The 24344-nt window shown below is 45.6% G+C and overlaps 1 protein-coding gene across 2 annotated transcripts; it reads left to right on the top strand.

Moving 5' to 3' along the window:
- The first annotated feature begins 11434 nt into the window (after positions 1-11434).
- On the top strand, positions 11435-14546 carry LOC134415913 (cytochrome c oxidase assembly protein COX20, mitochondrial). Of its 2 annotated transcripts, none has more exons than XM_063151911.1 (4): positions 11435-11510; positions 12987-13101; positions 13243-13306; positions 13753-14546. In XM_063151911.1, the coding sequence occupies exons 1-4, from the start codon at positions 11478-11480 to the stop codon at positions 13892-13894; spliced, it is 354 nt and encodes a 117-aa protein (XP_063007981.1). In that variant the 5' UTR covers positions 11435-11477; the 3' UTR covers positions 13895-14546. The 2 variants fall into 2 exon arrangements, with proteins under 2 accessions (XP_063007981.1, XP_063007980.1); XM_063151910.1 differs by lacking the exon at positions 11435-11510 and adding an exon at positions 11906-12695.
- Positions 14547-24344: the final 9798 nt, after the last annotated feature.

The following is a 24344-nucleotide window of genomic DNA, read 5'->3' as shown; positions in this document are numbered from 1 at the left end:
ACTGAAGTCATAAAGAACTTTACAGTACAACTAACAAGCAATTAGATACCTCTTAATTTAGAGGCAGAACTTGATGGTCTGTAATCCTTCAAAGGAGCAACAATGCTGCACAGAAGACAGATTGGTGTTTTATAGGAGAAGTGTGCAGCTCACGAATGCCAGTAACTGCAGTGTCAAAGACACACAGCATGAACAGACACATGATTTGCCAAAGATCTGCTTTTACTTATAAGTTTAGGTGATCAATAAAGTGCTTAAAAGAACATAGTGTCACTCCATGGAAGAGGACAGCAAAAGAATAATGCATATATAATATATATATATGGTAGAGGTTAAATGTACAGAGAGGGGAGCTCTGCTGGGGCTCGCTGGACTCAAGCTGCTGGACAGGCAGGGCATGATTCAGTTACCTACACACTGGCATTGGCTGCCTCTTGATTTAGTACATAAGGTGCTTTCCCACCTGATTTAAATCTGTCATGGGGGTAACAAAACACTCATACCTCAAAGGAGCTTGTTTGGCATGGATGGAGTTTTCAGGATTGAGTAAGCTTGCCATCATGTAGCCTTTCCCAGGTTTGCTTCAGAACCTTCCTCCCAGCTCATGTCAGAAAAGGCTCAGATGTTCCTTGGAGCCTTGCCAGAGAGGGTAGAGGCTGATGTGAGGGAATCAGCTTTCCAGCCTACTGCCTTTCTTCCTGGATGAGCAATTTGTCTCAAAGCACTCCACCTCCTCTGAACACCTCTCACCCAGACGGGCAGCATTCCCTGACAGAACAGCTCAGTAGTTTTCTGATGAGTTTGCAAAGTGCTTGGCTTTGTGCTCCAGCTGGTCCAGCCATGGCTTAGCACTCAGGAGTTCTAGGAAAAGCACAGAGCCATGGTGCTGCCTAAGTGGTTGGGGCCAGAACAGAGCCAGGAGATGGGTCCCACAGGTCCCACAAAGCAACCAGAGGAGCCAGGTTCTGTATCCGACTCAGGCTAAGCTTGGTCAGAAGATAAGGAGATGTTCAGAAGACAAGGCAAGAGCCTGGACAGAAGAGAGGAATTCAAGGAACCTGTAGAAGAAAGACTGTATGCCTTGTAGGAACCCAGGGAGTAAAGGATAGATTTGTTTTCAAAATCTTTATTCTATCTTACAGTGTTATTTAGAGAGTTGTGTTGTCAGTGTTAACTCCTTTTCTGTTCTAACAAAACAGCCTTGGACAGCAGTGTGATAAAAGGTGGAGAACAGCAGCACACAGTCAGTTCAGCTCAGCACCCTGGGTGACTCACCCAGCCCAGCAGAGACAGCAACCCTGCCAGCTCAGGGATGCCAGTCCATCCCTCCCTCTGCTCTCAAAGCCTCAGGCTGCCCCTGAGACAACCAAACTCTCCAGTCAGGGGATGAGTGCTCACATCTGACTCCCAGATTGTTCAACTGGTCCCTTTTTATTCAGCCAAACACATCAACTTTCAAATCAGTCTAGAATTTGTCTGACCCACAGTTGTGACAGCAGTGGAGTAAGTTTCAAAGTTGGTTCCCAGTGTCCCTTTCCCACAGCAGCACACAAAGTTTGGGAAAATCACCCAACAGCCCTGTGCAAATTGTTATCTGAGAATCTGACAAATGCAATTTGATCACACAGTGATAAGTGAACTCTATCTCAGATCACAACAGAGGGGCCTTTTGATAGTGTCACTGAATAATTCCTCTGTAGCTTTGTCTTGCAAACCAAGGAGTTCCTTCAGCTCCCTGCTGCTGTCCTGCCGCTGCTGTGCCCCAGCACTGAGACTCAGCATCCTCAGCACCAGGAGGAGAAACCAGGGCTGGCAGATACACACCCAGAACTGCTGCAGGTGAGTCCAGCAAATGCCATATATGAAATCTGTGTATCCTGATCAGTGCTAAAACAGCACAGGTTTTGGGTTGTTTTTTTTAACTGTCTCATGCATTTGGTTTCTCTGTCTGAGGGCAATATGTATGTGAGAACTTCACTTCCAGTAACTAGCAGAATTTTTCCCCAGATGGAAGTTCCTTGGTCAGTAACTGGGGCAGAGCCAGAAAGGTATTAACCATGCAGGAGCAGGAGGAAGTTTCCTTGCTGAGAAGGTTCCTTCAAACCCTTCAGCACAGAAGCCACCAGCTTCATCTCTGACCTCTCTAACCTTTATCAAATTTTCCATCTGTGGCTGTTGCCTACAGAGCCATTTTCAAGATTCTCTACGACTTGTTTTTTCCCCAAGAATTATACTAACAATTTTAATAAATTTGAAATTATCAGTAGGCTTAAAGACTTTGGGAGGTTAGTGTTTTGCTAAAATATCAGTGAATACGTGTTAAAGGGGATTCTGGAAACTTTTCAGAAACTTAACTGGTTTAATTATGAAAAAATTACATTTAACCAACACTTACATAAATCTGCAGACTTTGGACTACTTGTATCTGACAGAGCTTTACAAATAAGCTACAATCAATTCACATGACATTTTTTGTAACTACAGTTTGAAATTGTCTAAGAATATGAAATTAACTGAAAAAGCAGCCTTTTGTGCATAATGCTAAAAAAAATTATCACTTTCCTCAGCTGAAGTCTGCATGATTTTGTCAATTATCTGTCTTAGCTCTGGATGTGAAATCAGTCACTTAAAAGCCCTGTGACAGGTGACAGATTGTTCTTAGCAGACACACCTCTGGTTACTAAGGAGCTGATGGTTTCTGAGGCTTAAATAAAAACAAGAGCTCAAATTCTGCTTCTCTGAATGCACAGCAGCTCTGCTTTTCTTTTTTTTTTTTTTTTTTTTTGAGAAAGACCTAATAAATGAAATGGTGAGGGTTTGGGCATCATTCCTTGATTTAACTTAAAAATAAGAGCATAGTGCCTGAGATTCTTCTTAGCGATTGGCCTTTTGCCACAACTTGTCTGAGCAGATAATTATGTCAGTTATAGATAAGATTTTAAAGAGATCTCTAACATGTTTAAAATCTGAGACTTGCTTGTAGTTAAGTTGGGAAAAAAATCCAGAACTTTGTACAACATTAGTTTTTTAGTATTCGTGATGAGCATTTGAGAAAGATGGGGAATTTAAGACAAACTGCTGTATTGCAATGATCATCTTGAGTGATGAGTTTAAAGGCAAACAAATGTAAAAAGGAAACCACAAAGTAGGGGAATGCACTTACTGCTCCCAAGCACAAGCCTGAGATGAGAATCAGGAGGAAGCAACACCATTATTCAGAGTTATACTGCCAGAAGCCCATGTTAGTGCTCTGAAGGATCATTCATCACAATAAATTCACCTTTCTCTTCCTCACCTGAGAAGTGGCCCCTTCCTGAAGCACAGGATTCGGTGATGGTTGTTGAATATTCTGCCAACAGAGACTTTCCCAGGACTGGAAGAACAACTCACCAGCCACCTCTGGCTGCTGTTAGCCTAATTTAGCTTGAGCAGACAAGAAAAACCAATCTATCAGACATCAATTATCTAAGAATTTTAAACAGTTTGTGAGGCAATTAAGCATGTTTAGCTTCTGCTCTTGTTCCTGCAGAGGTACTGAGAAGGCACAAGTCAGACATGCTGGGAAAATAGAACTATCAGCAGGGGAAAATGTATGGGAAAATAAACCCAGCAGTATAAGGGAAAAACCCCTTGTGCATAATTCAGTGGCTCCTGAACAGATGCCTGTGCTCAGGAGGTCTGAAGCTCAGTTTAGGGAGGAGGTAGTTGTGTCACTGGTGAGGGCACAGCCCCAGGCCCTACCCTAGGGAGACTCTGGAAGGCTTCCCCAGCAGCACCGCCTGGCACATGGAGGGGAATGGCAACAGCTGAGAGCAGAGAGTGCACACACACCCCAGATCCCATGTCCATCTGGGAGCAGTTTCCCCAGCAACTCAAAGAGCTCCAGTTGTCCCACTGCTTCGCAAAACCTCAGAGCTCAGCTTCTGCACTGCACATGCTGTCCCCTCTCCCACCAAATTCTGATGGCTGCCTTGCATCAGGTGCTCTCTAGAGTCAATAACTTCAGCCCAGCACCCGATGCTTTAGGCAGGAAACCAGGATCCTCCACAATCAAAACGTGACAGAAGGCTGTAGCCCTCGGTAGGCAGCCACCAACAGACTGACTCAGCCTTCAGCCAGGTCACAGTGAGGCATCAGGAAAAGAGCAAAATATTGGATCTGAAAACACCAAGCAACAAGATATGAGGTATTTTTAATCTCTGCTGTTTCCCAGAAAGCAGCAGAAACCACACCAGGTAGAGAAATATTTATATGCTAAATTAACACTCTCAGTGTGCAAGACATGAAGTCATTCCTGCCACGAACAAGAAAAACCTTGAATCCTTGCCAGGGAATCTGGACACCACAGCAGGACACCTAAGGTGCCTGAAAATCTGGAACAACTGTTTGGAAATAATACATTGTGTTTGACTTTGAACTCTCAAATCTCATCCTTGCAGACTGCCTGTTTCTTGTGAGATCCTTCTGAACCCATGTGCAATTTTTTTCCTTTACCCCTTGCCAAAGGTGTGTTATTTTGTGTGGGAGATCCTGCCCTAGCAGACTGAAACCAGCCTTTGTAGCATGATGAAACAACACACTGACTTCTCTGAATTCTCCATGTATTTTGGATGGCAGCTGTCTCAGGAATATACTGTAACTTCCAGTGGAACAAAACACCTTACATGTTGCAGGGTGCTAGCAGAGAGTCATGTCACCAGACAATGTGGGGTGGGGATAAGCCAGTGAAATACACTTTAAACTTGATTACAAAACTAAAATAAAACTCACAAACTCCTTGCCCTCCCTAACTGCTAAAGAGCAAAAACAAAAGGGAAAAAATCTCAACAAGATATAACAAGATCTACCTGATACATCATAATTTTTTTGAAGTTGATACATGGCATGGCTTCTGAACATCCTCTCCAGTTGTCTGGTTTGAGTGTCTACTTTGAGATGCTCTGCTCCTTGAATGTGACTCCTCTCTCCCTGTACACTGCTAATTACACGTCCACTTGAACAGCAGACTGCATGCAAAACACATCGCCAAAGAGGCTCCTGGCACACCATCTCTTTCCTCTCATAGCCTTCAGTGATGTCACTGTCTGTGTTGTATCACTTTCCCTTCTCTGGGCTTTAGTCTAATCTTGGCAGAAATGCAAGAGCACCAGTGAGTCATGCAAAAATTTAATTTATCTAGTATTGGATATATAGGGAAAAGTGTAAGGACAGAAGAAGCATACCATGATAACTCCTCAGAATACCCTTACAGCTTCCAGTGACTTGTGCTGAGGGAATTCTTATGTCTGAGAGGGTGCCTGAGCATTTAATAAGCTTCAATATATTTTTTCCCCTATGAATTTTCAAATTTTGTTGTGCTATTTAAACAGCTTATTTCTAAATAAATTTCATACTTGTGCAACTCTTTCCAGTTTGTTATGAATTCTCAGAAACCACATCCCAAAAGGAACAATTACCATACAAATACCTTATTAGCTCTAGTCTTCAGTTTTCCCTCAGGAATTAATAAAGATTAAGCCTGACACATTGACATGACAGACGTGGAACACGAGGCACAGAGTTCATAATAACCACCCTCCACTCTCTTCATGATGGAAACCTCAGGGCAGCCACTGTGTTTTGAAAAATGAAGATGTGAAATGGAAGGGGAAGTTTTGAAGTAAGGTTAGATGAACGCCTTAGCAATGTAACAGAGCCAAAGGAAGGCAGCTCTGAGGCAAGAAAGGAGTCCCTTCCACAGTCTTGTGCCTATGACCCTGTGGTTACGAGGTCACCACTCAAATTTGTGTCAGAAGCAGTTTATATCTCCCAATATCTTCAGTTTCAAAAAAAAAAAAAAAAAAAAAAAAAACCAACAAGTTCTACAACTTACCGAATTGCAGATTAAGAAAAAAAGACCAAACATGCAGAAATAAATAGTATCATCATCTGCTTGAAGTGGATTACAGTGACATACAAGAAAACTTAAGTGTCTGTTAGTATTTACCAGTAATACATTAAAGACATGCTTTATAGATGAAGTAATTTACATTATATGAAAAAAAAAGATTATTTAAGGAAAACTGCTCTATTTTTAGTCAGAAGCATCCTTTAGTCCAATTTATACTAGTGAGTCAGGAAATTTTAAATCTAGCTCTACATCTAACAGTATAGCTGCAATTATAACCCTTATGTTTTATATAAGCTGCCTTTTTAATATAAAACCCTCTTCTTTTTTGAATCAAGTGCCTAAATAACATAAAGACATTAAAAGATCTGGCAGAAAAAAATAAAGCTATTAGAAGCCTGCCCTTATTTCCTAGGCTTTCAGAGGAGTACATTGAATTAAAATCTCTTATGTGTTGCAGACGAAAAGATCATTTGTACCAGCAGGTAGGAATAAGTTAGGCAAAGTCAACCTCCAGAAACAATCAGCAAAGCTTACCCAGAATAAAACTGTCATGCAGTTGAAAGTTAATTTGCATTAACATTAATGCTTAGGGGGAAAAAAGGGTTTTTTAAAAATTCAATGGCACGAACATGGTTGCTGACTGCCTTGGCAACAAGCAGCCTGCACACATTCCTCGTGCCTGCCCTGAGCCCACAAGGGTTACTCTGACATAACCTACAGCACAGTATCTCTGCAGCCATCATAATAACAATTTACCCCCAAAAACCATCATAGCATCCCAGAATCATAGGGTACCTTGGGTTGGAAGGATTACTAAAGATCATGTAATCCAACCCCCTTGCAATGAGCAGGAGCGTCTTCAATTAGATCAGGTTGCTCAGAGCCCCATCCAGTCTGACCTTGAATGTTTTCAGGGATGGGGCATCCACCACCTCTCTGGGCAACTTGTTCCAGTGCCTCACCACTCTCATAGGGCATAATTTCTTCCTAATATCCAATCTAAATCTACCCTCATTCAGTCTAAAGTCATCACTCCTTGTCCTATCACAACAGGTCCTGCCAGAAGGTTCCCTTCCAGCTCTTTTGCAGGCTCCCTTTAGGTACTGGAAGGCTGCTATAAGATATGCCCAGAGCCTCCTCTTCTTCAGGCAGAAAACCCCAGCTCCCACAGGGTGTCTCCACAGAGGTGCTCCAGCCTTCTGAGTATCTTTGTGGCTCTCCCTTAGGCTCACTCCAACAGATCCATGCCTCTCCTGTGCTGAGGACCCCAGAGCTGGATGCAGCACTGCAGCTGGGGTGTCTGTCACAAGACCAGAGTAGATTAGAATTCAACCTACTGGCCACTCTTCTTTTGATACAGTCCAGGATGCAGTTGGCTTTCTGGGCTGCAAGTGCAGCTCAGAAATACGTAACCCCAGAACACATTATTCCTACACACTTGCATTCAGTAACATAATGTTCTTCTCTGGAAGGACAAATACACTCAAGGCAACTGAGGACATGAGTGGAATAATCATCCTCTTCATGACTTGTGGCAATTCTAAGTACCTCTTGATTTCATGGCTTACAAAATGGCACATGGTTACCACAAGCAAATGCTTCACTGCTATTTAAGTAGCTTCAGGATGACCGTGAAGACAAAGCACTGCTGGACATCTCCAGAATTTGCCTTAAGGCGTGATTCAGCTACTAGCCCAGGAACCCAATGGCCTGCTACCTTCCAAACATCTTCAACAGAGCAACTTCTTGAGGCCCTTGATGTAAATCAGCACTGCTCTCAAAAAAGCAGCCTCATCCTGGCCACGAAGCAGCTTTTGTGTAAGGCTAACTTTCAGCTGCATCAGGTGGCACAGCTGGTGACACAGAGAAGGCAGGATTGCACAGCAAAGAGGAGGAAGGCCTGGGCCACCTCTGGTGTCAGAGAGCAGTTTAAGCTGGTATCTATGGATATGAACAGGCAGAACAGCCTCTGCTTGCCAGTAACAACTTATGTTATGGACAGACCAGCAGAGCCTTTGCAAACACCCAGGGCAGAGCATGCAGCCCTTGGGAGATGCTGAATTCACCAGGAGGTTTAGTTATCTGTCCATGGTGGCCATCAGCCTAAAGGGGTTGTCACCCTCTAATAAATGTATTTCTATTTCTTAGGACAGGCTGTCACAGCTTTTGCAGGCAGTTGCTTTTCCACAAACCTACATAAACACCCCACAGTATAGGAACAACTTACATGGCCAAGAGGTGCTAAAGGTAGGAAATTCCACCCTTGTATGATGGTTCCCTCCTCCTTCTAGGGAATACAGCCCAAAATTGTGAAGTCTTCTGATGAAGGAATAAGCACTGGAGAAGTCAGTGAGCCAGGTTCCTGTCTGCACTGTTGTGACGTGAGCACTGCCTGTCTGCTGCTTCATGTCCTGTACACAGTGGCCTCTTCCCTGCTCCTGGACTGACAAGAGTTTGCCTGGTCTAACTTTTAAACGCAGAGGTGAAGGGTGAGAGAACAAAGATGCTGTCAAAGACCAATCCAAACCATTGACCAGCTGTCAATTTCAGGTTGGAGAGGCATACAGCTAAGGATGCTACACTTTATTGATCAGTGCTAATAAAAGTAAGAACTGCATAAATATAGGAAAAGTTCAAACAGCTAAGAGCAAGTGGCAATCAGCACACCACGATGGATAGAACTGACCATGCACAGGCAGGTCTGCCAAGGGTCTCCAGCTCCAGTCAATGTCATTAAGGAAACAAGAACGTTTAGATGTCTCAGTTGTGTCCTTTAGGGTCAGAAATTCAAGGCAGCAGTTCCAAAGTTGCACATACAAGATGCCTGGCTTCCAGAAACAGCACAGTGTCCCTGCTAATGGAGAGAGGCATGCACACAGGGGCTTTTGCTGTACCCCCTTCCCTGTATGCACACTGGCAGAACACAGTGGAAGATGCTCTCGGATGTGCCTCTGCTGGGCCAGGTGAACCAAGGGTTTAAATAAAAGTTGGTCCAGCTCTTGCAGCAAGTCACACTGGCAAGGCAGTGGGCATATTGCAGCAGCTCTTACATTCCCTGTGTGATCACCCTTACAAAGCACCACATGCCCACAGAGCCTCAACCTCCTTGATCAACTTACAGGCTAAAACCTGCATTTCAGTGAGCCAGAAGGAGCCAGCCTCATTTTTATTTGAGCCCAGGATGTGAAAAAGAAGACCCTAGTCCTAGAGCCTTCAGAGCACACGAGGATAAAAGCAGCAGAAGTACGAGGCCCACACTTCAAGAACCCTGCCCCCTCAAGTGCTGGAGGACATCACCCCGTGCCCTCTGCACACCCTGGCATCCCTAAGGGACACGAGGGAAAGATGGGTGCATGCTTCAGGCCATCCCAAGTGTCCCTCTTCCTTAAGCTAAGCAGGCTCCAGCTCCAGCATCTTCACTCACCTGAAGCACTGACAAGCAGCCCTGTGTACTTCTAACCCACAAAGTGTAACAGCGATTCATTTTGGGGCAGCTTCTGAAGGACAAGAAGCAGAGCTGTGAGGTGCAGCAGTAAAGCAGAGTAATGACCAAGGACCAAGGAGAGGGAGAAAAAAACCACACAATGGTATTGTTTATTGCAGTGCAATTTGTGTGATCTGGGTATTTGGGAAAAGGATAAATGACACATAGGGAAAACCATGTACTTCTCCTTAGCCTATTCTTGACTATCAGACAGAAGAGGTTCTATTTGTGTAGTTTGCTCTCCACCGTCTTAATTCTTTCAAAGCAAAAAAGATCCATCCATTCTTTTCCTTCAAAATAGGAGCTGCTGCAGGCCAGGCCACCTCATTTCATTAGCAGTAAAAGCAGTGTCTCTTTTTTCACCACTGTGCCCTTCTTAATCTCAGGCATGTCAGCATTCTCTTGGGATTTCTTGCTACATTCCTCAGTATTTGTCACTGCTTAATTTTTAAACCAACAAAAATAAAACTGGACATTACAAACTTTTCCAAGGACAGATTGTGTCAGTAATTTGGTTTTCACACCATCTAGCAAATGTCCTATGTTTGCATCTCTACATACATAATGTACATTAATTTTAAAAAGGCCAAACTACTCACAATATGAGGGATTTCTACTGACCTTTCTCAAATGGGTAGCAAATGTTGAATCAGTGTTCCATGAATTCAGAGGTCTGCCTGCAAGGTCTGCTTAGATGACAAAACAGTGATGGATTGGGACTTGGGTAAGGATTGAGATTTGCTTCTAATCTCAGTTTAAAAGAGCTCATGAAAATGTGCAGCAGCACTTTTCAGCTGGTGAAACATGAAAATTGGTTGTGTGAAAGTACTTTGTTTCCAAAATCCCACAAACACAGGAAAGACAAAAAGTACTAAGAGAAAATCCGCATGAACATAAATTTCAGTGCGTGAAAAAGATCATTTTATTCAGCACAGGATTAAAAAAGCGAAACACATAATAATATAATAATATTTAACAAGGTCTGAAGATATCTCACGCCTCATAAGTCAGGACATGCTATTTTTTAGATCAAAGAGCAGTATTGCACATCTCTCATCCTTGTTATACTTCATTGCTAAGATAGAAAAGGTTCTAAATTGAATCTGCCCTGTAATTCGCTACTTAGAGCCATGTCTTCTTGCAGCAAAATATATCTTTACAGTATCCTGGAGAGCTGTACCTCTGTCCTAAGTCACCTAGCACTATTTACCTTTTCTCATCCTTACGGCAGGTACAGTAACACACCTAAGGGGTGATTTCCAGCAGGTCCAAGTGATTTAGCACAGGCTTATCCCGCTAAATCAGGCTGAACCTGCTGCGGTTGCGTCCGACGCCGCTCCGCACGGCCTCCTCACCGGAGGCCATTTTCCAGAGCACTTCTGAATCAATTCCTCCTCCATCTCCTAATTCTCGCTGCCACCCGGGGAATTTCGCCCATGTATCCAAATCATCTTTTCCTCGGCCCCTTCCAGCACCCTGGCAGGCTCCCCCTGGCAATCAGCTCTCGGGATACATATCCCCGCATCCACCAGGCTGGCCACGGTGCGCCAAGGATCCCGTAACCTCCTTCTCCCACTAGGCGCTACCCACTGAGCGCCTTTGCACCTCCCAGCCCCGTCCTTTCTCTTTTAGCTTTGAACAGCTGAGCTCAGCCCGACCGCGGCAGGGCCCCTATGGCGTCCGGTATGCCGGAGCGTGGCTCGGCCGCGTGTTCCCGCCGGCATCCGTGCGGATTCCCGAGATCCGTGCGGATTCCCGGTGCCGCCCTCAGCCCCGTCCGGCCCGGGCGCGCGCCCGCGGCGAGGAGGGGGCGGGCGGCGCGAGGCGGGGGCGGGGCGGGGCGAGGGCCGGAGCCCCGCCCCCCCTGCCGCGTGCCCGCGCGCGCGCCCCCCGCGCCGTGACCCATTTCGCCGAACAAAGGATTCGCGCTGGAATCTCGCTCGGCGCCGGGACCTAAAATGGCGGCGGCGCGCCCGCCCCCGCCCCCGCCCCTTCCGCGGGCGCCATAGAGACGGGGCGGGCGGAGCGGCCTCCCCTCGGCGCCGCTCTGTACGCGGGCGCAGCCCCGGCTCGCTGGTGCGGGCGGGACGGCGCTGCCGCGGCATGGCGGGCGAGGGCGACTCTGAGCCGGGGAAGGTAATGGAGGGCGGGGGGGCGGCGAGGGGCCAGCCGGAGAATGAGGATGATCACGAGGAGGAGGACGAGGAGGAGGATGAGGAGGAGCTGGCCGCCGCAGCCCCGCGCTGGGGACACGGGAGGTCATTGCAGAGCAGCAGCGACCGTGCCCCCACCGCCCCGCCCCGCTGTTGCAGCGCCCGAGGAAATAGCTGGGGAACAATTCACGGAAACGCGCGGCACAGCTGGTGCTCTGCCGGGCCACGGGCGCGGGCGGCGTTTGGGTGTGCGCTGGGTCCCCCGGGTCCCGCCGGGGCTTTCTCGTGGTGGTGGGGCCGGAGGGTCCGTGAGGCCGCTGGTCAGCAGTGGTCAGAGACATAACAAATGATGCCCAGCCTGGCAGCAGGTGAGACGCTATTTTGAAAGGATGCATCACGCTGCATGGATGTAGCAGGAATACCTTCTTAGCCAACAACAGCGACATATCAAGTGACTTCTTCCATGGGAGAGCGCTTGAAATTACTCATTAGGAGGTTCGACCAACATAGACCACATCCTTTCTGTCTCGCCTGTACACAGGGACAGCTGATGGCTGTCCCGAGGGAATATGGATAAAACTAACGCTGGGGATTTCCATGCCTGCCATCCCCATTACCACAGTGACACAATGATTTCTCCCACAGAGTTGTGAGCTCTCCACAAGCAGTTGAGCATTGTAGTACTCCATCTTCAAAATCTACTTTGACCAAGTGGAATACCTTCACAACAAAATAAAGCATTCACTTTTGATGAATTTTGCTACAATTGCACACATGATTCTTCATGCTCTAATGGTTTAAGCACAATAGACTGAAATGTGTTTTTACACCATCCCTGACCAAAGGATTGGCAGCAGAAAAATGTTCAGGGCTTACTGAGGGGCAGCCGCCTTGACCCTGACCCATGTGCCCAGCCCCTGCCTAGACATAGGGTTAAGTCATAAATTAGTTAGGTTTCTAAATATGTTTATTCAGTATTAGGTTCTCTACTACATGCTCATTCTCCAGTAAGTTAACTTTTTCCAAGCACATTTGCTCGCTTCAGGTACTAAACTTACATGTCATGACTAACTGCATATTTGATTGTAGCCTTCCTTCTTTGTTGCAATGTAACAAAAATCCTGGATTCTTAAGAGTCTTCTCTCTTCTTTTTGGGGGGAATGTAAAGGTAAGAAATTAAGTAGTTAATTTGTAATATTCAGTGAAAAGGATGGATCAACAGTTTTGTGCAAAACTATATTATATAAATTAATAGTTAACTCTTCCAAAAACATCCCTGATGTATCTGTACCTGTTCACTTTTGGTCATCTATAACCCTAGACACAGTAAGTTCTCAACTAGTTATGCTTGACTATTAAGATAACAAGTCAGTTTTACAGTTGAGTTGGCATCATAGACTTCTACAGAAGTGATTTTTTAAATTTATGGGTTTTTTTGTTTGTTTGTTTTGTCTTACAGTCCTTTAAACTCTTTGGATTTCTCGATGTTAAAAATATCCCATGTGCGCGAGAATCAGTGCTCTATGGCTCCTTGGGGGCTTTAGTTATGGGTCTTGGACATTTTTTAGCAACTAGTAAGTACTTACTCCTTTTGGGTTTTATATATTTATTTGCAAGAAAAAGATCTTCTATTTGTTGTTAGGTGTTATTAATAATGGGAAGTCATACAAGTTGTTTTTTCTAACTTTTCATAAGATTTTTTGTTTTTCTTTCAGGTAGAGTTAAAAGATCTTGTGATGTTGCAGTTGGTAGCTATATTTGCACAATGTTAGGATACTGGTATGTAAAATTCTTCTTCAATTTTGATAGGCCTATGTTGACTGAATGGTACAACATGATCCCTGTGTTTCAGTTTTCAGAAACAGTGTTTCATGGTGGTTTTGAAACCACATTTAAAAAACTGCCTAGCAAAGCATCCTCTTCCTTCTCCCCAAAATACTTATCTTCTTTAAAGGAAAACATTTCACTGTGTTTGAATGTTTATATATATTTAAAATGCTTCCTATTGTTTCTTGAATTCTAAGCTATCAATTCCCCCACTTATTTCCATTTTTCTTAATTATTTTTTCCTTTTCATACCCCATCCTTGTCCTAATTCCAAAGGCAGCATGCTTAATTTTACTAGCAATGTGGTTGCAACTTTTCAGCTGCCTGAATGACTCTGGTTTGATCCTTCCACTCATATAAAGCAGGGAATTGTGTTTCCTTTTCATCCCCTCCCCTAGGTTTTACTGCAGGTACAACTTGGCCCAGCAAAGGATCCGGCAAAGAATGCTTAAAGAAGGAATGAAAAACAGGATTTTATTTGAAGGCAGTTATCTTGATCCAGAAAAGAAACAAAGTGGCAGTGAAAGAAGCGATTCATAGGTTGCTCCGGAAGAGTTGTGGTTTAATACATCTTTGGGAAAAGGTGGTCCAGAAAAAAGTCAGTCTACACTGTAAACCTGTGAGGTGTCTAAAACTGGTAAATCATGGTTTTCCCAGCAAATCTGAGCAGGAAATTCATAGTGAATCTGTTAAGTCGGTACAAGCCTTGCTTTGTTTCCTGTATGTATGTGTGTGACTGCAGACATTTGCAATGACGTCCTGTCAAACATCTGGGAGCTGCTGTGTTCTCTTCAGCATCTCAGAGGATGCAGGACAGTGATTTGGGACTGCTTTAACTTCCATTATAAACAGAGCCTGGTTTGTTTTAGCAAAGTTGTAATTACATCTCATTCAAATACAGGAAAACATTTCCATCACCTGTTGAGCCTTCAGTGCTATTATTAACAGTGCTGTTTGTGAAACAGGAGTGTTTGAACAGGAGGAGAAGGCTTTGCTTGTGCAAAGTGGGTGATAGTCAGCAGCCTTTGTAAGATTTCAGCTGCAGGATAACCAGATAACTTACATACATTGTGGAGCTGAAGGATTTCCATCTTTGTTCTGTTTGAAACCAGGAATAAAATCACACTTCAGAGCAGTCTAAACTTTGTAATTAAATAATTTTTTTTACTTCATTAAAAATCTCACTACTTAAGACACTTCTCTGCTGTTTGTGGAATCATAATGTACATTATTTGTAAGTAGCAATGCTTGTTTTTTCTTTCATTTTTTTCTTTAAAGGCATGTTCTACAGTGATTTTTCAGTTAAAAGAAATATCAGTACATAATGTCAAGGAAACCATCTTATTTGGAAATACAGTGTTAGGTCTAATAGCATATTGGTAAAAAGATGAGTGATGACATCACTTGCTTGCTTCTGCCTGCACGAGTGACACAATGTGTTTATTTTTACATATAATGATTTATGGTCTATTATGCTGTAAGCACTTTCTGGTCTAAAGGCATGTCGCCAAGCAAAAACAGTCCTTTTCCCCCAGCCTCTGCTTAGTCTGAGAGAGTTTGTGATCTGTTGTTAACTCACATTGGTGCAGGGAGGTTTGAAAATCCAGATGCAAACAGCAGTATTGCTCCACTTATTTATTTGGAAATATACTTTAGAGCACTAAACAAACATGCTATTTACACTGAGAAAATTAAACTTTTACCCTCTGTGGATTAGCTTCTTATAAGAAGAAAACAAACCTATATACTCTGATTCCTTTTTGCCCCTCTATTCCTCATGTTTGTTCTGAGAGAAACAAAGATAAATTTTATTGAGGTCATTGCCTTCAGTATTTTATATAAAAAGTCTTTAGAAGAATTAATGCAATGAAACACTTTCTGTCCTCACTGCAAATGCCAAACTGAGAAGTTAATTGGTAGCTAACTCAGAAGAGAAAAATGTTTCCCCTGGTTCTGTGCTGGCTGGGGGGCCAAGGGGCTGTGGGAGGCTTCTCCGTGGGGTGGAAGCTGCTGCTTCGTAAAGCCCCTGGAGCAGCAGTGGGAAACTGAGCGAGCCATGAAGCTGGTCTTAACCAGCTCCTGTTTTAGTACGTGGCTGAGTTCTCTCCTATCTGACCTAAGAAAAGAAAGTGCAGCCTAAGCAGGGGGTCTTTTGGCTGCGAGGTCATAGGTCAGCTGGGGGTTTGGGCAACAAAAGCACAGGGATGAAAATTTACTCTTTGGCAAAGAGCAGCTGTAGAGAGAGAAGTGAAGAGTGTTTTGTGCTAATGGAAAGAAGTTAGCATGTGCATAATGGCATCCTTCAAAACACACATACTGTGACTGGTGAGAAAGTAAAAGCAGCATTATGATACTGTGTAAGTAAAAAAAATCTGGGGAAAGTTGCAGCATTAAAACCTGTCTGGTGTTAATTTGTGTCATATAATTTACTGTATTTAAGGATATTAGCCCAATAGCAGCCTAACCACAGTTTCAGCAATAACTCTGAAATGCTAGATGTATCTGCATTGCATAGATAACTCATCTAATACTTTTGCTTCACTGTGCAGAGTGTCAAATGAGCGTGCCAGATGTTCACAGAAAAACTGGGGAAGATGCAATGTGCAGGCAGCCTGGCCAGCACACTGGAGCTTCAGTGTTTATTAAAACTAGAGGTGGAATTAACTGAAAGTCAAGGCCTTTTCCAAATAGGGCAGGGCGGGGATATAAGACAAGGAAGCAGTGAGCAGGACTCTGTTGGTGTGAAAGGGGGGCTGCAACAGCAGAGGGGAGAATGCTCATGGTCAAACATGCAGGGGAAAGTCTGGCATAATTCCTCGAAGTGCTGGCTGCAGCTGCTTCCGTGCCAGCTATGGAGAGTGAATTGAAAGTGACTGATGGGTTAGCCCAATTAAAGAGCGAGAGACAGGATAAAACAAAAAAATCTCAAAGCTGTTGGTTGTCATAAATTAGGATACATTGACAAGAAAACAAAAATTTTTGTTATTTAAGTAACTCTGACGTTTAAAAACAACAACATAACTATATTTTTTAAATTAGTGAGTTGTATCCCTATTTATCTGTTACTGCTAATTTCATAAATCCTAAGTCATTGGTGGAAATGTGTAGCACACCTCTATATTTTATTATCAGACTTGAAATGTAAAACAATTGCAGCTAATGACAGATATGATAGTGTTTGCTTTGCTTTGCCTAAATGAAAACTTAGCAGACAGTTACTAGGATGGAAAAGAAAAAAATAATTTCTAAGATGTTTGGTTTTCAGCCCCCTCAGAATAAACCATAAACAGGGGGAGAATGAAGTATAGCAACTTGAAACCCTAAGTTGTTAAAACCCTGTTTATTTCACCGACAGTTATGTTACTTGGTCACTGAGCAGTGACTGACAAGCAGTTTTTATCCCTGAAGTTAGGGAAATCCTTCCTTAAAGCAACCTAAACCACCAGCAAAACAGGGAGCTGGGTTTATGGCCCCATTGCTCCTCCAGAGCTTTCTGTTCCTGTTCCCCGCAGTAGCGGAACTCTGGGAAAAGGCGTTTGCAGCCTCCTCCAGCAGGAGCGCACGCCTGGCACTGCAGCAGCGGCCACTTGTGCAAGGTGTGTCCTCCGGGTCCTTCGGGAAGGGCAGGCACTGTGGGAGGCACCTGGAGATCCAAGGTTCATTGCCAGCCCCATTCCCAGAGCTGTGTGTGATCAGGTGCCGTGGGTGCCTCTCGCAGGTGCAAATGTCCTTCAGCCACTGGCAGATGCAACAGGCTCAAAACCCAGGAACTTTTCTGAAGGTGACAGCACAGGCAATTACAGCTGCCATCCCAAACTTGTCCCTTTACCCAAGCAGAGATTTTAGGGAGATGTTGGCCCTCTGCATTTTGCCGGCTTCCAGACTCTGTGTGTGTCACCGCCCACCCCACGTCCTTGAGTGCTGCAAAGTAAAGGTCATCTCTTGTCACTGAGCCTGGCTTTTGGTAGGGGTTTTTAATTTGGGTTTGGAGGAAGTACATTTGTTATTTCTGGTATAAGCAATCCAGGTAACAATGAAGTACTGTGTGAATTCAGCTCTAATGAGCTCCCAAGCAAAATATTTTCTCCAGCTTAGTAGACTAATTCCCATACTTCTCTTGTTCCTATCCAGACATTTAGCTCAAGAGCTCAGTGGTTACCAATGAAAGTTGTTTGCTTCCTCCATTTAACTCTTGAAACAAATACATTGTTCTTGCCTTGGAAAACTCATCAAAACAAACTTTTACAGTATATTCAGATGCTCAAGAAGATGATTTTTGATTGTTTTTTTCCCATAAGTGAAGAAGTAAGAACTAATTCCATATCAGAAGTGGAACTGAGTTTTAGTCAATGTGACTCAAGGCCTTGGAACAGATAATTTTATTACATTTAAAATGAAAGTATTACATTAAGCACGTACAGCTGCTAAACCTTCAAAGGGTGGTGGAGGAGGAGGGTAGTGAGCGGTGGAACCTTGGATGACAGTTTGAGGAGAACTCAGACTTTTGTTCATGGCTAACAGCACCCTGACTAAGGATAGGTCCCCTCTTTTTCACACACTCCTTTGGTTTTTTCCTGCTTGAGTTCATAGTTTGCCTGAGAGCCATCCAGCAGGGGGTCGGTCTGCCTGTTCCTGCAGGAATAGGTCACGGCATCCTTATGTCTGCTTGTTTTCAAGATTAAGAGCAGTTTGTTCTGAGGCTATTTTAATCCTGCCAGCTTCTGTCATCTGTCATGGGCAAGAGTGCGTCAAAACCCTCAACTCTCCTGAACATGCCAGGGGCCCTCTGACAGTACCTAAAATGTACCATGGATTATTCTCTTTAGACTGGCCAGAAATACCCAGATTGTATAGAGTGCTGATCTGGTGAACAGAAACAAAGATTTCCCCTTTTCCTGCTCTGGAGAGAAGGAAGCACATGCTTTGCATATTTTTTTAAACTCCTTGTTTATTTTGTCAAATGCTGTAACAAAGAGCAGCAGGTGTGCTCTCAGCCAATGTGAGTTTTCTCCCTAGACAACAGATCCTCATCTCTCCTATTGATAGCAAATGGCTTGTGATAACTCTGGTGCTCACAGTGAGCTTTTATCCATGACACATCTTGGCCTTCAGTCCTGCATATACATGCATGGCAGGCCTTTGGAGTTCACTTACAAGCTTTACAGCTCTGGCTGACATTCATGCTTACTGTCATCCAGGTCAAGAGTTCTTACCACCTTTACCTTTGCCAGGTGGCCACAGTGAGAGATCTTTCTCCACCATGTCATCGCTGTGACACTGCACAGATGCTGTGGAAACAGGATGGGAGATGCAGCCCACCTGCCATTCCTCTTTGTTGTGTTACTTAAGCAATTAAAGGGAAGCTAATACCCCTCCCTTTCAGGAAACGTTCAGGCTCTGGCTGAGATAGTGGCAATATCTCTGAAGATGAAAAGCCATTAACAGGGTTATTACTGGACTGATACATTTCCACAAATGCCTGTTGCAGGAGTCCTTCACAGAGCAAATACAGAGCAAAAAAAAAAAAATAAATTGTAACAGCCTGCTCCCCAAAACACAGGGAAAAGTACCCTGTTCAGACCCCCCCAAAGAAATCTGGAGCTACCAGTGATTGTTACATGCCGTGCTGATAAAGCTTTCATCCAATATTTAAAGCCCTTGAGGGCTGTCCTGAGGCAGCACTGGGAGGCCATGACAGAACTTGTTTGACTCGGTTTCTTAGCTCTGATAGCATCCCAGTGTCACATTCTTCTTCGTGAGACCTAAACCTCACAAGGTCCCCTTGAAGCAGAATCACAGAGGGCTTCTTACACCCACTAACAAGAACAACAGCCCTCTCCTTCCCAAAAGTCAGTCAGCATTAATTTCTACTCAGAAATTTCTCTGTCACCATTCATCCTTCTGCTGGGGACACCATCCCTCAGCCTGTACATCTCTGTCACCCAAAGGGAGCCTTATCTAAGAGCACCTAAGTGGGTCACAGAGCGGCCCCCGAGCAGACGGCCGGGCAGCCGCTCCCTCGGAGCACCGCTGGTCCCAGCAGAGCCAGGGATGCCCCCGCACACGGCTCTGTGCACACACACGTGCAGCCACACGCCTCGGGAGTGCTCTGAGATGCCACAAACCACAGCTCGGTGTGAAGTCACACACTCCTGGTATGGCACCAAACCGGAAAAAATTCAGAGGGGTTTAGGTAATGATACAGCAGCAGCACGGTCCCTCTACTGACGGCCTCCTGTGGGATCCATGCTAATTGGAACACAGCCACCATCCCAGGAGGAGCCCATGCACTCCCTCCCTTCCCCCACCAGCCCTTCAGTTGCTTCCAGCACTGTAATCTTCCCTGGATTGTTCTGGAACTACAGAAGGATACTTGGACTTGGTAAATAATGGACCTTTCAAGGCAGTAAGTACCTATAAAAACAAGATCATTCCTGAAAACTTTCCTTCATTGTCTGCTGAGAATCTGCTGAAAGAAACGGTTGGAGTCTCTCATTTCGCTTCTGCGGGTGTTTCCTTAGAGGAAAAAAAATGAAAAGGGGCTGGCCGGCTGCCAGGCTGTGGAGGCACATAAATATCCTGGGGCTGTGCCAACGCAGCCGCCGAAGCAGCAGCAGCAGCAGCAGCCGCCGCCGCCCCCCCCTCCTCCTCCTCCTCCTCCCAGGAATGTCCGGGAGCCGCTGATTGTCAGGAAGTGTCTCCCGGCCTCCACCAGCTTCTCCACCGCCGAGCGGACTGTGGAGTTTCCTCCGTGCCGAGCGGGGCTGGGCTGGGCGTGCAGCCCTGCGGACTGGAGCACTGGATCCCAGTGATTGCTCCCCCCTCCTTTCCTTCGGAGGAAGCAGCTCCTCTTGCAGCCACATACGGGAAGCAGGCAGTCATCTCGAGCTTTGGCAGCTGGTGATGCTTGGTGGGCTCTGCTCCACACAGGAGAGTCTTCTCCTTGTAACAACGGGGCAGGCAAGTTCATGCGAAAGGTGTGATTGATGGAATATCCTAGGTCTGGGATCCAAATGCCCAGATGGTGACATTTAAATGTTGTGTTCACTGATACTTAAGTATTGAAGCAATTCTTAGTGAACTCAACTATAGCAGCTGCTTTCTGCAAGGTCTCTCAGACTAAACAGGGCAAACACACAAGACATTTAATTTGCACAAGTAATTTACAACTAATGTTTCTTTTTGAGGTGCTTGTCTCACTATTTAACAATAGATTAGATTTTATTATTGTTGTTTTTTTATAGGGCAGCTGCTTGCCTGTTGGGGTGTCCACTAGAAGCTGGGAAGCAGTTAGCTGAATCACAGCCCTGCTGAACAGGATGGGACTTAGAGTGGCTGCCAAGTTGAATGTGGGCCAGGAGAGTGCTCTCTCTGCACATAAGTCAGCCTGCAGTCTGGGCTCCATCACGAAATATGTGGTCAGTGAATGCAGAGGCGCATTTACCCACCAGCACTGACACTGCTGAGCAGTGCATCTAATATTGCTGCCCAGCTTTGGGCTTCTTGCTCAACAAGGATGTCAAAAAAATGTGGAGACTCCAGTGATGGGCTCCTAAGATGTCAATGGAGCTCAAGGCCTGCCCTGTGGAAAGACAGTGGAAGGAGCTGGATTTAGTCTGTGGGGTGAACTAATAAGAGCCAAGTATTACCTGCAGGACAGTTACAAAGATGGAGCCAAACATCTCCTGGTAGCTGCAGGGATGGGGCAGGGGCAATGGCCAAAACTCCAGCCTGGGGGCTCCAGGCCAGGCAGGAGGACAGGCCTGGTTTGCTCTGAGGGCAGTGCATGGGGCAGCCCAGAGACGCCAGGTAATTTCGACCCTTTGCAGGTTTTCAGGCATCTCTAGACAAAGCCCCAGCTGACCTGAGCACAGATGCCAGTCCTGTCACAAGTGGGAGGATGGACTCCATGTCCAGAAGCAAATCTCTATGATTCTGCAACCTACAGAGACACAGAGAATCTGCAAAACCCAAGGCAGGAAAAGCCCAGTGCCATGCAGAGGACAGCCTTTTTGAAGAGCATCCCTTTTTGCCTTCAGGAATTGTTCTCTCCAATGCAGTGCTCCAAGGCTGGGTGGGAGGCCCCACAGCACTGCAGGTGCTGTGGCAGCAGCAGGGAGCACTTAGCAGAGAAGACAAAGTGTGCAGCGTGTGGAGGTGCCAGGCTTTGGGTACACAGCCCTGCTGTTCACAACTTGCACGTGATGCTGCATGTGGACTCACCTCTGGTAGCTCAACTTTCCTCACTCTTGTTTCTCAGCAAACTCCAAATGTGAGCAAACCCCAAGTGTCACTTCTTTCAGGAAAAGATATTACAAGTAAATACCTCCTTCAAGACTTACTCATTCTTTCCCCCATCTCTATGTCTTACCCACAGTTCTAGGACCAAAAGTACTCTGTAGATCAAAGATTGTCTACTAAACCAGAAGAGATAACAAAAACTTGTTCTAAAGTAACACTTGCATGTCAAGTCACCCACAAGTAATTATATTTCTAGGTTTTTTACACTTGCCTTTGTTTTTTGCTATTGATGTTGACAACATGTTAAACATTGAGCATCTCTTTTAAGCTACAGCTAAGTTTACATAGCAACCAACATAGCTGAATCCTCCTGCCACTCCCAGTACTGGCAGAAAGACAAACTAAGGCAAGAGTAACATCCAAAATAATGAATTGCTGGCCAAGTCCTGATTTCAGCCAGTTCCCTGTAAGGGCTGGCTCTGGAGAGGCCTTCTGTGCTGGAGGAGATGGCTGGTGCCTAGCAAAGCAGAAAAGCTGCGCAAAACTAACCACTGCTCTGTCATTGTTCAAAGAGAAGGCCTCCTCCCCTCTCCACCTGCATGGGGGCTTTGCCTGGGATGAGGATGTGCATGAGAGACGCGCTGCTCTAACTTCACCACGGCCAGGCTGTTACACATCTGAGTTACAAAGCTGCTCCTCTGGGTTTCACTTGCTCCTCAGCAGCTTTTTCTGACACCCTGGAGCTTTCCCCATCCACAGTGCTTTGGGCCAAGTTGTCTCCAGCTGTACTTACTCCTCCCTTGCTAGTTCACAAATACAGTGTGTGCACGCTTCTCTGCTTGGGAAAGCCCAGCCCCTGGCAGCTAACATCTGCAGAAGTGTCAAAGTATTTCATGTCTCTGCAGCTCAGTTTGATTTCTTGTGGCTTTGCCTGAGGTTGCCCTGTTAGAAAGCACTGGCCTAGTTTTTCAAAAGGTCACGGACAAAGAAACTTCCTAATCTTAAAATATGACTTAATCACCTATTTCTATTAAAAGCAGTGCTTGGAGTGTTGCAAGGAAAAAGAAAATAGTGGCTTACATCATGAGTAAGAATTTTTCTTTCAATGCAAGTGGCTTGGACTGCAAGGACGTAGCCAGAAGACTGATTTAATTCATTCCACTATCACAAAAAGTGGGCACAGCGTCTAAAACTCTCCTCGCTGCTGGGCTGTCCTGCGGTAGGCACTGAAAGGAGCTCCCGTGCAGGTGCCACTCACACCGAGCACCGCACACAGGCGGCAGCACTGCCGGCTCCTCCCGGGGCAGCAGGGGAAGCAGCCCAGCGGCTGGAAAGGCCGGCTCCCGACAGCAGCGCGGGCGTGGGGACAGGGATCCCAAAAGCCACCCCAGAACCAAAGCCTGGCCCTGATGTCCCGCAGCTGTTTACAAAGTCCTCTCACGCAGGACACCGCCCTCGCCAAGAGCGCGGCGTGTCGGGGAAGCACCTCCAGGTACACAGCGCGTATCCTAGCGACTGTAACCAGCAGAGGCAGCAATACAGCCGGAGTTTGTTTGGTTGTTAAGCGGGCGCTTCCTCCCGGGACACGCAGCGCAGCCCGGCCTTGAGCCTGCAGCCCGGCCGGACGGCCCCCGCTGAAGGATGGCTGGGTGAGGTGGCAGCGGCTGCATCCCACAGGGCTGCAGGAGAGCCCCACCGGCACCGGCACTGCTGCCAACAGCTGCACAGGCACCACGGGCCATGGTCCCGCTGGCAGAGCTAAGCCCGAAGCTACCCAGGTTTGTACTCTTGCAAGGGAAAAACCCCATCTCAGGTAGAAAAAGCCAAAGCCAGTTTGCACTCCAAAAGGAAAAGCACCCCAAAACATGAACCCAAACCTCAGTGTTGCAGGCCACTGTCTGTGCCACCGCCACCAGCAGCACGGGCCGCTCTAATCCAAGTACTCTGCTGCATGTAAACAAACCCTTGTAAGCTGCAAGGAATCACTGAATGTGACAGATGGCTCAGCCCTCTCCTTTTGGCCATGTACTGCCGTGCCCTCCTTACCCTTCTATAGCCACCAGCTAAGTTTCATATTGTCCCTTCTAAATGCAAACTGTGGGTATTTTAGTGTTAGTGACTCTTTAGGCAACTGCTTCTCTTTAAAAGCCATTTTCACATGGCAAAATAAATCCCTTCTCTAGGAATAGACAGAGCTACGTTGAGAGTGAGTGTGTGGGCGGACCCAGGCTGCATACACGGCTCCACGCAAGCGCTGCTCTCCACTCAACTGTGACAAATCACGAGCAGGATGTACGTGGACTTTTCCACCCCCTCTCTGAGCTACACGTGTCCCAGGTAGAGCATGTGCTGAAGCTTTCCTGAATTCTGTTCCTCAGATAGTGCTGAACTAACCAAAACAGCTTTTGTTGGGGAGGAGTATTTTTAATAGAAACAGGATACTCCTTTTTGAGTGTGAGAGTTGAAGCATCTCACGTGTGGCTGTTTTGTTGGGGTTTTTTTTAAACACCATACAGCAAAGAAACTGAAAACAAAACATCCCAGACTTTTGAATTGAAATACAGGCTTTACAACCACATAGTAAGTGTAGGCTCTTATATTTTAGTTTAAGACTATATCATTTTATAGAGTACCAAAATAAGCAAAGGATCAGCACTCCATACAAAGTGTTAGTTCTTGTGAGGAGGGTAGAAGGGAAATGGATTTTAATTACACTAAACTTTTTTTTGCAAGTCTAAAGAAAACTCCA

The sequence above is a fragment of the Melospiza melodia genome, chromosome 3, assembly GCF_035770615.1.
Source record: "Melospiza melodia melodia isolate bMelMel2 chromosome 3, bMelMel2.pri, whole genome shotgun sequence".
In the NCBI taxonomy this organism is placed as follows: domain Eukaryota; kingdom Metazoa; phylum Chordata; class Aves; order Passeriformes; family Passerellidae; genus Melospiza; species Melospiza melodia.
Note: the sequence above shows the minus strand (reverse complement) of the source record. Positions and strands in the feature narration are given on the sequence as shown.

Bases quoted from the DNA above. Each gene is read 5' to 3' on its own strand.
- LOC134415913 (XM_063151910.1), top strand. From the start codon at position 12,591: ATGACTAACTGCATATTTGATTGTAGCCTTCCTTCTTTGTTGCAATGT. The intron at 13,102-13,242 runs GTAAGTACTTAC...TTTTTCTTTCAG, and splicing joins TGGACATTTTTTAGCAACTA to GTAGAGTTAAAAGATCTTGT. The intron at 13,307-13,752 runs GTATGTAAAATT...CCCCTCCCCTAG, and splicing joins TGCACAATGTTAGGATACTG to GTTTTACTGCAGGTACAACT.